Source organism: Penicillium chermesinum (assembly GCF_028974085.1).
Source record: "Penicillium chermesinum strain IBT 19713 chromosome Unknown utg000001l:1.0-1975020.0:1.0-1976611.0, whole genome shotgun sequence".
NCBI lineage: Eukaryota > Fungi > Ascomycota > Eurotiomycetes > Eurotiales > Aspergillaceae > Penicillium > Penicillium chermesinum.
Genome location: NW_026695311.1, coordinates 685,939 through 700,766, shown reverse-complemented (window position 1 = coordinate 700,766; position 14,828 = coordinate 685,939). Strand labels below are relative to the sequence as shown.

General features: G+C 53.3%; 8 protein-coding genes across 8 annotated transcripts; 4 read left to right on the top strand and 4 right to left on the bottom strand.

The window, feature by feature from the left end:
- Window positions 1-339: 339 nt before the first annotated feature.
- N7468_000274 (beta-glucosidase) lies at window positions 340-3,504 on the top strand (the record flags this gene model as incomplete). The annotated part of the gene is made up of 3 exons (XM_058469571.1): window positions 340-831; window positions 881-1,043; window positions 1,103-3,504. 3 exons carry the CDS (start codon window positions 340-342, stop codon window positions 3,502-3,504), a joined length of 3,057 nt encoding a protein of 1,018 aa, XP_058335602.1.
- Window positions 3,505-4,873: 1,369 nt separating this feature from the next.
- On the top strand, window positions 4,874-5,567 carry N7468_000273 (putative IgE-binding protein; the record flags this gene model as incomplete). Its single annotated transcript, XM_058469570.1, has 2 exons — window positions 4,874-5,122; window positions 5,172-5,567. The coding sequence occupies 2 exons, from the start codon at window positions 4,874-4,876 to the stop codon at window positions 5,565-5,567; spliced, it is 645 nt and encodes a 214-aa protein (XP_058335601.1).
- Window positions 5,568-5,947: 380 nt separating this feature from the next.
- Window positions 5,948-6,613, bottom strand: N7468_000272 (uncharacterized protein; the record flags this gene model as incomplete). The annotated part of the gene is made up of 1 exon (XM_058469569.1): window positions 5,948-6,613. One exon carries the CDS (start codon window positions 6,611-6,613, stop codon window positions 5,948-5,950), a length of 666 nt encoding a protein of 221 aa, XP_058335600.1.
- Window positions 6,614-7,340: 727 nt separating this feature from the next.
- N7468_000271 (uncharacterized protein) lies at window positions 7,341-7,923 on the top strand (the record flags this gene model as incomplete). Its single annotated transcript, XM_058469568.1, has 2 exons — window positions 7,341-7,814; window positions 7,876-7,923. The coding sequence occupies 2 exons, from the start codon at window positions 7,341-7,343 to the stop codon at window positions 7,921-7,923; spliced, it is 522 nt and encodes a 173-aa protein (XP_058335599.1).
- A 1,830-nt stretch (window positions 7,924-9,753) lies between these two features.
- Window positions 9,754-10,407, top strand: N7468_000270 (glutathione S-transferase family protein; the record flags this gene model as incomplete). Its single annotated transcript, XM_058469567.1, has 1 exon — window positions 9,754-10,407. The coding sequence occupies one exon, from the start codon at window positions 9,754-9,756 to the stop codon at window positions 10,405-10,407; it is 654 nt and encodes a 217-aa protein (XP_058335598.1).
- Window positions 10,408-10,549: 142 nt separating this feature from the next.
- N7468_000269 (dimeric dihydrodiol dehydrogenase) lies at window positions 10,550-10,937 on the bottom strand (the record flags this gene model as incomplete). The annotated part of the gene is made up of 2 exons (XM_058469566.1): window positions 10,550-10,699; window positions 10,722-10,937. The coding sequence occupies 2 exons, from the start codon at window positions 10,935-10,937 to the stop codon at window positions 10,550-10,552; spliced, it is 366 nt and encodes a 121-aa protein (XP_058335597.1).
- A 7-nt stretch (window positions 10,938-10,944) lies between these two features.
- N7468_000268 (Gfo/Idh/MocA family protein) lies at window positions 10,945-11,997 on the bottom strand (the record flags this gene model as incomplete). Its single annotated transcript, XM_058469565.1, has 3 exons — window positions 10,945-11,591; window positions 11,692-11,825; window positions 11,888-11,997. 3 exons carry the CDS (start codon window positions 11,995-11,997, stop codon window positions 10,945-10,947), a joined length of 891 nt encoding a protein of 296 aa, XP_058335596.1.
- A 774-nt stretch (window positions 11,998-12,771) lies between these two features.
- On the bottom strand, window positions 12,772-14,391 carry N7468_000267 (malate synthase; the record flags this gene model as incomplete). The annotated part of the gene is made up of 1 exon (XM_058469564.1): window positions 12,772-14,391. The coding sequence occupies one exon, from the start codon at window positions 14,389-14,391 to the stop codon at window positions 12,772-12,774; it is 1,620 nt and encodes a 539-aa protein (XP_058335595.1).
- Between the last annotated feature and the right edge of the window lie 437 nt (window positions 14,392-14,828).

The following is a 14,828-nucleotide window of genomic DNA, read 5'->3' as shown; positions in this document are numbered from 1 at the left end:
CACCGGCCGTGTGAACAAAAGTTATCTTTACCTTAGTTTTCTATTGAGCACTCTTATTAGACTTGATCAATCATTTAGTCGATTTGGATCTCCATACTGTATTATACCGATTTACCCCTGCGCAATCCTCAAGATCCTCAATCGCCCGCGGGTGAAGTCAGGTGACGTAATCCCAATTTTTTTAGAGTTCCCTGATAAGACATGCGATAAGACAACCTGACTCTGCAAGCTTGGAGAAATCAATCATCGTAGCACAACTACCTTCGACAACCTGTGTTCCTCTCAAGCACAGGATGCAGCCCTCATCTCACTAAAAAAGCCTTCGTCGGAAACCACACAATGACGAGATCATCTTCATCAAGTGACGACCAGCCCCTGGACCATGCGGCAGATGTGAAGCTCCTCCCATTAAAAGCACAGGGCAGCTCCAAATCGGATCGAAGCCCACAGAACACGCCATCAACAAGTAGCTCAAGCCACACCCCCGAAGGCGATGGCGAACCCTACGACATTGGACAGCGCATTGAGCAAGTTCTCCGGAACGACCGGTCGGCTCTGTCGGAATCCTTCAACCTCGACCTCGAAGATGGTGACTCTCTGCGCGCACTGAGCGAGGCTGATGATGAAGATTACGGAGCGCTGCTGCAGAAGGACCAGCAGGATACGTATGCGATCGAAGAACAGCGCGGCTGGAGGTCGAAGATCCCGGCGGCATTGCGCGGCCGCCCGTTGTGGCAGGTCGGACTTCTGCTTGTTGCGGGGGTGTTGCTTATGGTGTTTGCGGCCAACGGCATTAGATGGAGGTTTCTGAGCGACCAGCCTGGGGAGTTTGTATGCGGTGATTCTACTCTGGGTATGGATTGTAGCTGACTGTTGCTAGGATTCCGTGCCCTGGTACCCGACCCCATTGGGTGGCACGAGCAAGGAGTGGGAAGAGAGTTATGGGAAGGCACATGATATGGTTGGCCGAATGACTTTGTTGGAAAAGGTGAATGTGACGACCGGGACGGGCTGGATGATGGGGCTTTGCGTTGGAAATACTGGTATGTTTGTCTTGAAGCCTGCGGCCAGAGCATAGCTGATCAATTGCTTCCTTTTGCAGGACCTGCTGAGTTAGTGGGATTTCCGTCACTCTGTCTACAAGACGGACCCTTGGGTCTACGGTTCGCGGACAACATCACTGCGTTCCCAGCGGGCATTACGACGGGTGCGACGTGGAATCGCCAGCTCATGAGAGCGAGAGGCTCTGCCTTGGGCGAAGAAGCTCGACTGAAAGGCGTGAATGTGCTCCTTGGCCCCTCGATGGGAGCACTGGGGTTGATGCCTGCCGGTGGTCGGAACTGGGAGTCCTTCGGATCAGACCCCGTTTTGCAGGCTGTGGCTGCAGCAGAGACTATTCAGGGTATCCAGAGCCATGGCGTGATAGCGACGGCAAAGCACTTCGTAATGAATGAACAGGAACATTTCCGGCAGCCTAACGAATGGGGCATTCCAACCGCTCTGTCATCAGATATTGATGACCGCGCATTGCACGAGGTGTTTGTGTGGCCATTTGCGGAGAGTGTCCGTGCTGGTGTGGCTAGTATCATGTGTGCATACCAAATGGTGAATGGAAGTCATTCGTGTGAGAACAGCAAGCTGCTTAACGGGATCCTCAAGGACGAGTTGGGCTTCCAAGGTTTTGTTCAATCTGACTGGCTTGCACAGCGTTCTGGTGTTCAAAGTGCTTTGAGTGGTCTTGATATGAGCATGCCTGGTGATGGCCTAAATTGGGCCGATGGTAAAGAGCTCTGGGGCAGCCATCTAACTCGTGCTGTCTTGAACACTTCTGTACCAGCAGAACGGCTCAATGATATGGTGACTCGTATTGTGGCGGCATGGTACCATCTAGGGCAGGATTCGTGGGCGAAACCTTCTCCAGAAGGCGAAGGAGGTCCCAATTTCTCATCGTGGACAAATGACAGGATCGGTGGCTTACACCCTGGGAGCCCGGATGACCGAACGGAAGAAGTTGTGAACCATTATGTGAATCCTCAGGGTGTTGGTCCAGGATCTCATGGAGAGATTGCACGGCAAGTGGCTGCGGAGGGGACCGTCCTCTTGAAAAATGTCAATGAAACACTTCCACTTATGCGGAGTGTTACCAAGGCTGCTGGCAAGTATCGTGTTGGTCTCTACGGTGAGGACGCTGGTTCTGGAAAAGGTCCGAATTCCTGTGCCGATAGGGGCTGCAACCAGGGCACTTTGGCATCGGGGTGGGGGAGTGGTGCTGTGCAGTTCCCCTACCTCGTCTCGCCGTCAGAAGCCCTCAAGACGGCGTGGTCTGCCGAGAACACTGAAGTCAACGCTTATTTGACCAACCAGGTGACCGATGAGGACCTGGCTGAGCAGGACTTGTGCATTGTCTTCGCCAACGCCGACGGCGGAGAGGGCTACATCCATAGCGAGGGTATCAAGGGGGACCGAAATGACCTCTTCCTTCAGCACAATGGAGCCCAACTTATCGAGCAAACAGCTCAGAACTGTGGCGGTGGTAGTGGAAGGACAGTGGTCGTTATCCATTCTATCGGGCCTGTCGTTCTAGAGTCATGGATTGACCTTCCAGGCGTCCACGCCGTCGTCTATGCCAATCTCCCGGGCCAGGAGAGTGGCAATGCCCTGGTCGATGTCTTATTCGGCGACGTCGATGCTAGCGGGCGTTTGCCGTACACGATCGGCCGAAAGCTGGAAGACTATGGCCCCGGCGCGCAGATTCGGTACGAGCCCGACGACCCATTCCCTCGGACAAACCTCAGCCAAGGGCTTTACATTGACTACCGATATTTCGACAAGTTCAACATCGAGCCACGGTTCGAATTTGGATTCGGTCTCTCCTATACTAGCTTCAACATGAGCTCACTTCGCATCGAAGCGTTGCAGAACAAGACCCATTCGCCGGCTCCTAGACCTACAGACTCAGTCAAGGCACCGCACTATGAAGCAGCCGCCATCGATCCCTCATCTGCGCTGTTCCCGCCGAACTTCAACATCCTTGGCAAATATATCTATCCATACTTGACCACATTATCCGGAACTGCGCCCGCTCCGTACCCATACCCGGATGGGTATAACAAAAAGCAAGCTCCTTCCCCTGCTGGGGGTGGCCTGGGCGGCAACCCAGCTCTCTACGAACCACTGCTCCAATTGTCCGTTGATGTTACGAATACAGGCTCGCGCTCGGGTAAAGAGGTTGTGCAGATTTATGTCTCATTCCCCGAAGACGTAGTTGAGCATCGCGGACTAGGCTGGGCCAAGGAAACAATCCAGTTCCCTGACCGCGTCCTTCGCAATTTCGAGAAAGTGTACCTTGAGCCCGGAGACACCGTCACAGTGAACATGACCTTGACGCGCAAAGACCTGAGCTATTGGAGTGTGCGTGCCCAGAACTGGCTTCTGCCGGAGGGCAAATTCCGCATCCACGCTGGCCGGAGCTCGCGGGATCTCCCATTGCTGGCTGAGTTTTAATGTCTTCAATTTCAACTTTTGCTCTCAGTATTTTAGCGTTTGATGAGCTGGATTCTATTTTGGGTAGTCATTTCGGGCGGAAATTGTTTCTGTTTCGGTGTTTGAGATGGTGCAAGATCCTTTGTGAATATATACCAGCCGTCTGATTGGAGTATGAGCTGCTGGGGCGCCTGTAGAGATCTTCATCTCGCATAATAGCCCGTTTTGTGGCGCAGCGGTTTGCGGAATTCAATTGCTTGATATGACCATTGGCCCCGAGATGTGCTGAACCGGCAGATCTGTCTATATCTCCGTGGCCGATGATTCTAAACCCCGTCCCCAAAGCTGTTTGGAACCATCGAGGCCAATCGAGACCAATGGATCCTTGCGGACAGAGACCACAGAGGTCCCCGATTCAGCACTTGGTTTTTCAGAGGACATTCAGCAGCGCTCAATCCCCTGGCACATGTGTGCTGTCCATCGAATCGTAGCATTCGTATCTAACCCTAATACGGCTGTGATGTCAGCACCATGCCCCTGAGACACGATGGGCAGCGTGGAGACTCCACAGCCAACAATTTGTCTGGCAAGTTGAGCCACAGTTGATGTCGGTCGAGGTCCGGTTATCAAAGTTGGCCCCATATAAGCACCAAGCCACCCGTCGATCACTGCTTCTATCCGCAACTCTTTACTTCTGAGACACCCAGTCTACTGCCCTTTTCTAACAACGTCCGAGGAAAATATCTGCTCAAGCATCTGCGCCAATCGCATTCCGGGTGCCCTTCCGCTTCATGCATTTGATTGAAGCGACAACTCGGGAGTCTGCAAATTGTGCCCCCACCTGCATTATGCATTCCTTCAGCTGAGTTCCGGCAATGTCGATCTGTTTCGCGTGGGGGCTTTCGGTACGAAGTATCGTGTTTCGGAACAAATCCTTTCTACTCTTCTACCAGGCCCCGGGGATGGATCCGGGAAGCTGCTGAAGAAGGATTAGTGCACTGCTAAATCATGGGCCAGTAACCTAAAGCAGGCTGGCTATGCTCGCACTAATCCTGGGGTCCAAACACTTCATTCCTGCAAGTGCGTCAGGGGCAGGGGTAAGGACTGCCCTACGATAATTATAGCCTCGTTGATAGATTGAAACAAGAAGTTTTCGCACTGCCCTGCATACAGTCTTCCCACCAGCAACGCCGATCAATCTCCTCGCGGGAAAACCACATGGGATCCCAACGTGGTGGAACGTAGAGGACCAGGAAATGCCACCTCCACTGCGTCGTCCATTTAAAGAGATCCCAGATCCCATCCAACCTCCAATTTCCCCCCCTGCTATAGAGCTTACATCTCATTACCTCCTTGGTATACTTTCCTTAGCTTCGATATTATAGACACAATGAAGTTCTCCGCCCTTCTCGCCGCCGCTCCTTTGGCCGCTGCTACTGCTCACGCCGGTCGTGACCAGCCAGCTCCCTTCAGCGTCACTGCCCTTCGCTCCGGCTCTCCCATCCACTTCGCCCCCCTGAACGCCGCCGGCGACCGCTTCTATCTCGGGGGCAAGACAGTGACCTTTTGCCCTGACGATGTTGGTGTTCCCTGCGACAAGATGTCTAAGGACACCATCTTCTCTTCCGCCAGCACCCTGGTACGAACAAAGCCACATCCTTCCCGGCTAGCCTATATCCAAATCAAAGAGCCCTGCTAATGCCACCGGCCTCCAGGATGTGAGCGTTCCCGGCGGCCAGTCCCTCTACGTGGACAAGTTTGGCGCCGTGGGCTTCACCACCGCTCACTCAGTCTTTGTGCCCCCTGGTTCCGAGCTGGGCCCCTTCAGCTACAAGCCCAACGCCTTCGGCAACGGCAACAGCGAGTGGACCTTCGGTGATGGATTCATGGCTTGCCCTGTTCCTTCCAACGCGACTGCTTCCGCCTCGACTCGCCGCATCCGCCGCGGTGCTGCGCCTGTCTACCAGGTCTTCGCTGCCCGCGATGATGCTTTCGTCCCTACTGGGAATGTTAGCGACTGCCTTGGTTTCGATGCCCTCGCCGTCCCTGCTAATGGTACCCAGGGTGCTTGGCAGTATGTTTAAGCTGGTCCTTCTAGGGTCATTTAGCGCTCACACTAGCGCCTGGGCCTGAGCGCCTGTGTTGTATTTAGTAGAGTTTATAGGGGCCCCTAAGGGCATTCCAGACCGGAGTGGGATTTATCTTTATTCATATATTTATATATTCCCTTATTAACCTGTTAACTTATTCACTTATCCATTTGATCAAATAAGACAAATACTCTTCTAAAACGTGCGTGATACTTTCAGGTATGAGAGCTGAATGCACGAGTAGCGGATACCTTCCAACCCAGCATTTCATTGAAATTGGCAAAGTAAATAGTGCATGGTTAGGCCGCCCTGAAGAGCGAAAGATAATCATTGAACCTCATTCTCCAATACGACAGGACTACATTCAGCTTTCATCAAGTTAAAAAGTCCGCAAGACTAGGCCCAACAGTATACCCCTCAACAAACCGTTCCCCAATATTTCGCAGGAAGTTATCATATGTCGTCTCCGGCTTATGCACACACAGTCCACACAGAAGCTTCTTCACCGATTCCTTGAACTCAAGCCGTGGAAGCGCCTCCACAACCGCATCATACTCTTCCTGGGTAATCAAGCCCCCCGGAAACGCCGTTCCCGTAAAGTCTACCGAGATCCCCATATTACACAGCGCGACTTCGTTTTCCTTGTGCCGCGCAATACTCGTCGTGGTATGCAGAGCAATGCTGTCCCACACCAGCTGCACCTCTCCCGGAGTGAAGTGCGGTGCCGCCCGGTTCAAGAACTCCCGGGCTGCGTTGGCGCCGTCGACTTCGAAGCGCTTGTCTGCTGTCGAGAATACACTTGTGTGGTCCCAGGCTAGATCGTGGAGGATGCAGGAGACGGCGTGGATCTCGCGGTTTATGCTTGCGAAGCGTGGGACTTTGGAGGCGAGGATTGCGCCAAAGACCCAGGACCGGTAGACGTGGTTGAAGGACATGGCGTCGTTGTTTTGACGGGCATAGTCGAGGGAGGCTTGGACGAGGGGGGTGTCGATAAGAGTGACGCCGGCGAAGACTCGAGTTTTTGGGGTTTGAGTTGCCATGGTTGTTTCTGGAGTATCTTTACCCGGGGAATGACTTGTGGTATGTTCTGTAGATTAATTCCTACTTTGTTACGGCGTTTATGCCAGCCCTATTTATACCTGCTGTCGAGACCTCGCCGCTGCTTTTACGAAGTTTTATGAGAAATGTCTTTCTCAATACCGTCCACCAATGACGCCACCCATCCCTTTCTAGTGCGGCCCGATTGGCCTCTTCAAGCTAGCCCCGTTACTCCAAAAGGGTGTTCCAAGGTAAAGCAGAATGAACACGAGGAAGTTGTACGGGATGGACTCGGAGGCGCATGTGCCGGCGGTCCGGTATGCCTGAAATAGTCTAGCGCGGTAAGCAGGAGGCGTTTGGGAGAGTAACGAGAAAGCTTCTCCCCATAGAGCAAAGTCTTTCTCAAAGGCAGATTCCCAGTGCACTCGTAATGTCACGGCCTTGCCGCACCTGTCGTCTAAGGAAGAAAGCTGTGAGTGGGATGAACTACGACCCTGGCCAGGCCCCGCTAATCTAGCCTAGTGCGACAAGACAAGACCAGGATGTAAAGCATGTCTGAATGCGGGCCGCAGATGCGAAGGATACGACCCTTCTGTCAATGGGGTCTTCGTCAATCTTGACAAGAATACTATTAGAAACGCGAAGAAGCCTCTGATTTCGGAGGCCACGCGCTCTGCTAAGCGGCGTGATGTCCACGCTCTGAATGACTCACAGGACTATTTCTCTGCAATGTCCATTCACACCCTAGATATCTCACACGGAGAATTTAGAGATCACTTTGTGACCTTGTGGTCGCGGTTCCAAATGTTGTATGCACGGACACCTGACAGCTGGTCTATTCAGATTTCGAGCCTCGGTCTACACAGCAAGGCCCTTGATCTGGCGCTTATATCCCTTGCTGCTATGAGACTGTCATTGAGCGGCGAAAAGGAAAGATATGAAGTGCTCAGTCTATCCGCCTACAACGAGAGTCTCCAGCTATTTCGGCGGTTGCTGCAGAACGATAGCCAAAAAGCCCTCTTGGTTGTGATATCACTAATCTTCTCTCTGTTTGAAGCAACGCAACTGTGCCCAGCGCTGATCTACCAATCTGGATGGTCTAGCCATTTGGAGGGTGCTATCAGCCTTCTGAAACGCCAAGGGCCCCAAGCTTTTCAGGCCGGTGGATTCCATGTGGCCTTCAAAAAGCTAAGGGAGATGGCTGTAAGTGCCTGCCTTCTACTTACCAGAAGGTCAGTTATTCATTTGAAGCAGATTCTACTAGCCTTTTGTTCTCAAGATCGATCCTTTCTTGCGCAGCCGGAATGGATGAAAGTCCCATGGGCAATAGCCAGGAAATCGTCGCGTGACCAACTCTATGATATCGCTGCTGAAATGACGACCCTACCTGCAACCTCGAAACCCAGTTCGGGAAATTGTTCACAGACGTCCTGCAAGCATCGACACTTGTATAATGAACTAGTTGCTTGGCGGCGTAAGTGGCTTTTGGCCCACTACCCGGACCTATTGTTACCCTGTCTAGGCTGCTATGACCAGACATGTTTATGTCTCCCAGAACCTAGACTGTCGCCATCCAACGAGTTCTCTTACACTGGAGCAGAGTTCTTGGCATTGTTATTGGTGCTCAAGGTGAGAATGAAGGATGGATGCCAGCTTGCTTCTGCCTGCAGCGAAACTGAGCGAATCCTTACACGGGGAATCACATGCCTGCGAGCAGAGCTCGAACAATACCTGAGCCTGCCTTGCTTCCACCATGCTATGTCGGATGCGCTGGGGATCACAGAAGGGCGCTGTCGGTCGTTGCTCCCGATTTGGGCGCTATCCCAGACCGCCGATGTCAATATTGGCAGCCAATTGAAACAGTGGTCTCAATTGAACCCTTATCTGAATCCTGGGGTGTCTTGATGCTACTAGGGTTCAATTGACTGGCGCATACCTTGGCCAAGATTACGAACATACTTGTAAGAGTGGAGGATTCGAAAGAAAATGTCTATCGATGTTCACCCATCACGGAGTTGACAGACTGTCTCAATTTCACTCCTTTAACGACAAGATAGCCGCAGCCCGTCATTAAGGATATCCACATTTTACAAACGGAAGTTGGAAAGTTCTCCGACATTTCAACCTTGGCCGTGTGCCTAAGAGTACAATAGGGGGCAAAAGTCCGTGTGCATACCGCTTCACCTACCCCATCGAATACTTATGTATATTCATCGTTACATATCCTACACCACCAATCCTTATTGGATCATACTAAGATTCAATATACTGAATAATCAGGTTTATATATAGAGTTCCCTTACTTAATGTTTCGTACAATAACTCTAGTTCGCATATAATTTATCTATCCTTCTTCCCATACCTAATATTAACATATCAATCTCCGTTTAGTCTAACACCTTCTATACAGTATTAACATATTCCTTAAGATAGGCTCTATCCTCCTTAGATCTTCCTATCTACATCAGTCTTCAAATATACAAAAAAAGTTCGAATTTTAGTATATTCCAGACCGGTTTAATAGGGTTAAGACCAGGTAAGTATACAGGCCAATTTTCAACATACATCCCATGCTCTTTAAACTAAACCTTTATATATTTCGCTATACAGATCTTTTTATTATCTTACTAAAATACCATTTCAGGTTGATAGCGATTGATGCCATAGGGGAGGCGTATGAGAAAAAAAAATAAAAATGTGGGTGGTTGTTAGGGTGATGGTAATGGGGCCTAGTGCACACAGACTTTTGCGCGGGTGGTGTATGTTGAAACATGAGGTTGTACGTAGCCACCAATCGAGTCCCTCTTGCAGCCCCACACATCGGAAAATGTATTCCTCTTGTGCCGCCATATTTACTATAAACAGAACAAAAGATCGAATACGGAGCAATCAGCCGACTTCTGGTTAGCCATCGCTCGGTAACTAAATGTCATATGGAGACTTATTTTATTCAGCAGCTCGGAGAATCGCTCCGATGACAAATCCAATTCGGAGTCCCGATATGCAGGGAATATAGACCCTGTGTATGCCAACTAAGAGAGGACCATATAAGAAGCACTTCAATTACACTGAGAGTCTCCAGCAACGCACGCATCCTTCCTATCAGATTGAAAAGCAACTTGCATCAACAAGCCGCAAGATCATGTCTCTCAAACCAATTACTCTCTGGGGCCACACCACGGGCGCAAACCCTTGGAAAGTCGTCCTTGTCCTGGAAGAACTCAATCTGCCATACCACATCAACTTTCTTCAACTCGAAGATATTAAGAAACCAGACTTCCTGTCTGTCAACCCGAACGGCCGGGTCCCGGCCATTCAAGACCCAAACACAGGCCTCACGCTTTGGGAGTCGGGCGCGATCATCGAGTACCTAGTCGATCGATATGACAAGGACCACACGCTCAGCTTCACAAAATCGACGACCGAGCATTATCTAGCCCAGCAATGGCTGCACTTCCAGATGTCCGGTCAGGGCCCGTACTTCGGACAGGCTGTGTGGTTCAAGAAATACCATAGCGAGCAGGTGCAGAGTGCTGTGGACCGGTATGTGAAGGAGATTCGCCGTGTCTCGGGTGTTTTGGACCATGTTTTAGCGGACCGGGAGTATCTTGTGGGTGGTCGGCTCAGTTATGCTGATCTGGCTTTCGTGCCATGGTATCTGGTGGCGTCGTGGTTTGAAATCGATCTGGCGGTCGAATTTCCCAACTTGAATGCTTGGCTGGAGCGGTTAAATGGACGGCCTGCCGTAGCCAAGACGATGAAGCTGCGTGAGGAGGCCATTGCCAATTCGCAGTGAGGGTGGATAACAGGGCTCCCTAATTAGCGATAGCATCATATTTCCTAGTGGACCATCGTGGCATTGAATGCGGGTCATTTCCATTTGCTCTCCCCACGTCCAAATAAGTAAAATCACGCCTCTGCTGGACGCATCCTCCTACTCAAACGGTAAAACCAGTTCCAGGTCTCGGCGAAAGTCCAGCCTGTTTATAAACCTGGTCTACAATCTCCATCTGCCGCACACTATCCCGCCCATCGATCCAAACCCCCGAGCCCTCTCTCCCTTTCACACGATTCACAAACTCCTCCAGCTGGTAGCTATAAGTAGTCCACCACTCCTTCGCCCTCCCCGCCCTCCGATCCCCCACCGGCCAAGCATAAGCCTGGATCTGCCTCCCATCCTCCCACCTCCGCACCTCCTCCCCCTCCCTCCCTCACAACATGGGTATCTCGCACATCAATCCGATGCCAAATACTCGGGCCTAAGTGATTCCACAACGTAACCCGCCTCTTCACAAACTCCCCTTCCCCGACCTCCCTCTCCTCCATCTCCACCTCACACTTCGGCCACCCCATCCCCGGCAACCCCCCTCGTCCACGACGCCGGCAAGAAAGGCCAACCCCCGGTAACCGACAAATCCGCCTCCATCCGCGCCTCCGCACCCCCATCCCCCCGAAACCACGCCCTCATATACTCATCCACCTCGGTCTCCTCCCGCTCAAACCCGCGATACTTCGCCCGATCCAACAGCCGCGCCTCCGCCCCCAAAGACCCCTTCACGGGCTCCTGCCCCGGCATCTGCCGCAGCGCATGCAGCGGATACGTCCCGAAATCCATCATCGCGCCGCCCGCGAGATCGTACCGCCACCGGATATCCCCCGCCGGCGCTACAAGGCCCGCTGGCATGTACTGCGCCGCGAACGCGGACTCGATGCGCCCGGCGCTGGGATCCCGGAGGAGCGCCAGGAAGGTCTGCCATGCGGGGTGGAACACGTAGTGGAAGGCTTCTAGCAGGACGGGTGCATTGGGGGCGGTGGCGAGTGGGTGGGTGAAGAGCGCGGAGGCTTGGGCGGCGTTGGCGGTGGAGGGTTTTTCGAGGAGGACGTGTTTGCCGGCTTTGAGGGCGCGCAGGGCCCATTCGTAGTGGTGGCTGTTTGGAAGGGAGATGTAGACTGCGTCTATGGAAGGGTCGTTTAAGAGGGCTAGAAATTACGTTAGTATATCTTGGTAACTTTTTTTTTTATAGAGCTGATGGCTCGGGTGGAGTGGAGTGGAGTAAGCGCTATGCGGGGAGGGGCTTACCTTGGTAGGAGGCGTGGACGATGGGGATATCGTGTTTCTTTGCATATGAAGCTGCGCGGTCGCGGTCACGCGCGGCGACGGCGGCGACGATGACTTCCGGATGGGATTTGGCGGGGGCGATGAGAGCGATTGGGCTGGAATGGTTTCAAAGTTAGGGTTCGGAGGGGCTTCCGGGCTGAAGGGTCAGATTGCCTACGCTATTTGGGATGCGCCGATTAGGCCGAACCGAATGGCGTCATCTTGTTTGTGGGCGGGAGGAGGTCTGATGAAGCCATAGTAGATGCGGCTGAGGAGGCTGAACACCATGGTGAACCGGGGATGTTACTCGAAGGTGTATAGAGTAACTAGAGGTATGGGGAGTAGACTAGGTCGGAGCTCGGTCCAGATGCTTGAGAGGGGAAATGACGACAAGAATTGGGGCAATGTCAGCAGACAGCTATGTGAACCGCTCGTGCTTTTCTGCAAAAGCCGTGGGGTTGGAGACTCGACGAGTTCTGTGGAATTTGGTTTCTCGTATTGTGATTCATGGCTCCACTTGTGGACGATCATGATGTCAGGGTGAGTTATCGGGATTCTGCCATGCCGTGCTCCCACTGTGCCGCTGTGGGATTCCATAGAGCCATGAGAAGGATGCCGCAATCCTTCAAATCATGAATGGATACTAGTATATTATGATGACTGTCGTGGGACCTTTGCTGTAGCTGTCTTCGGCCAAATGACCTGCATGCCAAGACATGTCCCATTTGCGGGGATTTCAGAGCTGCATACTACTAAGCTAAAGGGCCTTTCCAACGTCTCTGAGGAATGCTAGCGCCTAATAAGCTTGGCCCTGATGAAGTAGCTTCATACGTCAATCATCGGGATAAAAAATTGAAGAACAGAGCAGTGCATTCGACCTATGAATGACTAGATCTCTCCACAAACTAGCAAATACAGAAAGAGGTGTGACGTAATAGTCCATAATCAGTCCTATTTCAGAAAGGTTATACAAACAATGCTAAACTATAAACACAAGACATCCATGCCGCAAACACAAGGAAATTAGGGTATGTCATGATCATCAAATCCATCAGTCCACTCTTACAGCTTGGCCGCCGCGCCAGGCGAAGAGATCTCGTTGTACAGCAAGCTGGTCAGGAAATCCGCGTAGTCCTCGCCAGTCACCTGGCCCGCGAAGTACCGCGCCGCGAGCTGGTACTTGTTACCCTTGGGGCCCTGCGACGCAAGGCTGTCCGCCTGCTCCTGCAACAGACGCAGCGCATACGCCTTGTCCACCTTCTTGCCCTCGGAGGAGGTCACTCCGTGACGCACCCACTGCCACAGCTGGCTGCGGGAGACCTCGGCGGTCGCAGCGTCTTCCATCAGGAAGTTGATAGGCACGCAGCCCACGCCGCGTAGCCAGCCCTCCATGTAGCTCAGGCCGATGTTCAGGTTCTTGCGGATGCCGTCCTCGGTGATCTTGCCGGGCACGTTGGTGTTCAGCAGGTCGTTGGCGGTGATGTGGACCTCCTGGCGTCGCACGAACATCTGGTTGGGGGTCGGCATGTGCTTGTTGAAGACCTCGGAGGCGATGGAGGCCAAGGCTGGGTGGGCAACCCAGGTGCCGTCGTGGCCAGCGCGGACTTCCCGGAGCTTGTCAGCGCGCACGCTCTCCATGGCCTTGTCGTTGGCGACGGGGTCGTTCTTCACGGGGATCTGGGCGGCCATGCCACCCATGGCGTGGACGCCGCGGCGGTGGCAGGTCTTGATGAGCAGCTTGACGTAGGCGTCCATGAAGGGCACAGTCATGGTGACGTCGGAGCGGTCGGGAAGCACGAAGTTGGGGTTCTGGCGGAACTTCTTGATGAAAGAGAAGATGTAGTCCCAGCGGCCGCAGTTCAGGCCGGAGCTGTGGTCGCGCAGCTCGTAGATGATCTCATCCATCTCGAAGGCGGCGGTGATGGTCTCGATCAGCACGGTGCCACGGATGGTGCCGCGGGGCATGCCAATGTAGTCCTGGGCGAGGTTGAAGACGTCGTTCCAGAGACGAGCTTCGAGGTGAGACTCCATCTTGGGGAGGTAGAAGTGTGGGCCGAAGCCGCGAGCGACGAGCTCCTTGGCGTTGTGGAAGAAGTACAGACCGAAGTCGAAGAGACTACCGGAGATGGGCTCGCCGTCGACGGTGAAGTGCTTCTCATCCAGGTGCCAGCCACGGGCACGGGCGATGAGGGTGGGGAGAGTGCGGTCGGTGCGGAGCTTGTATTCCTTGCCGCCCTGCTTGAAGTCGACCTGGCGGCGGATGGCGTCGTACAGGTTGACCTGGCCATTGATCATGTTCTCCCAGGTGGGGGCGCTGGAATCTTCGAAATCGGCCATGTACGTCCAAACGTCCGCGTTGAGGGCGTTGACGACCATCTTGCGGTCAGTAGGGCCGGTGATCTCCACACGGCGGTCGACCAGACCGGGGGCGGGGGGGGGACCCTTCCATGCGTCATTCTCACGGATGTGCTTGGTCTCGGGCAGGAAGTCGAGCAGCTGGCCCTTGTCGATCTCGGCCTGGCGGTCGATACGGCGCTGCAGGAGGGCCTTGCGGGTAGGGTTGAAGGTGCGGTGCAGAATGGCCAAGAAGGCACAGGCTTCCTTCGTCAGGATCTTGCGGGCGTCATTGGGGATCTTGCCCAGGATGGCGACATCCTTGAGCTGGGCTTCGACAGACGACATGATGGCGGGGGAGGGGAGCTCGGAGCTTATCGATTTTGTCTATTTGTTGTATATCAACCCACCAAAAATTCCGGGAGCAGGTTGGTGTTTGTTTTCAGGAGAGAATCAAAAGCAATTTCATTGCCGGCAGGGGCGTAAATGTTATATAGCTAACCCATAGGTTTGCCATCCGACCGAAGGCGGAAGTAGAATACGTCAGAGGGGCCTTCTAAACAGCCGCGGCTGTTACGGAAATGACTAGCGGGTACCGGCTATCTCTCAATCAAACCCTCGCCAGGTGGAGGTTGGACTGATTGAATAACCGTACGCCCAATCAGCGCCCGCGATAGTCCAGTCGAACCAGCCAGCGATCGCCGCTAGTCCCCGACAGGCGTACCACGTGACTTTCCCGGCGGGAAACCCCTCCAAAGGTCAACTCCATTCGGCCGACATCGCCC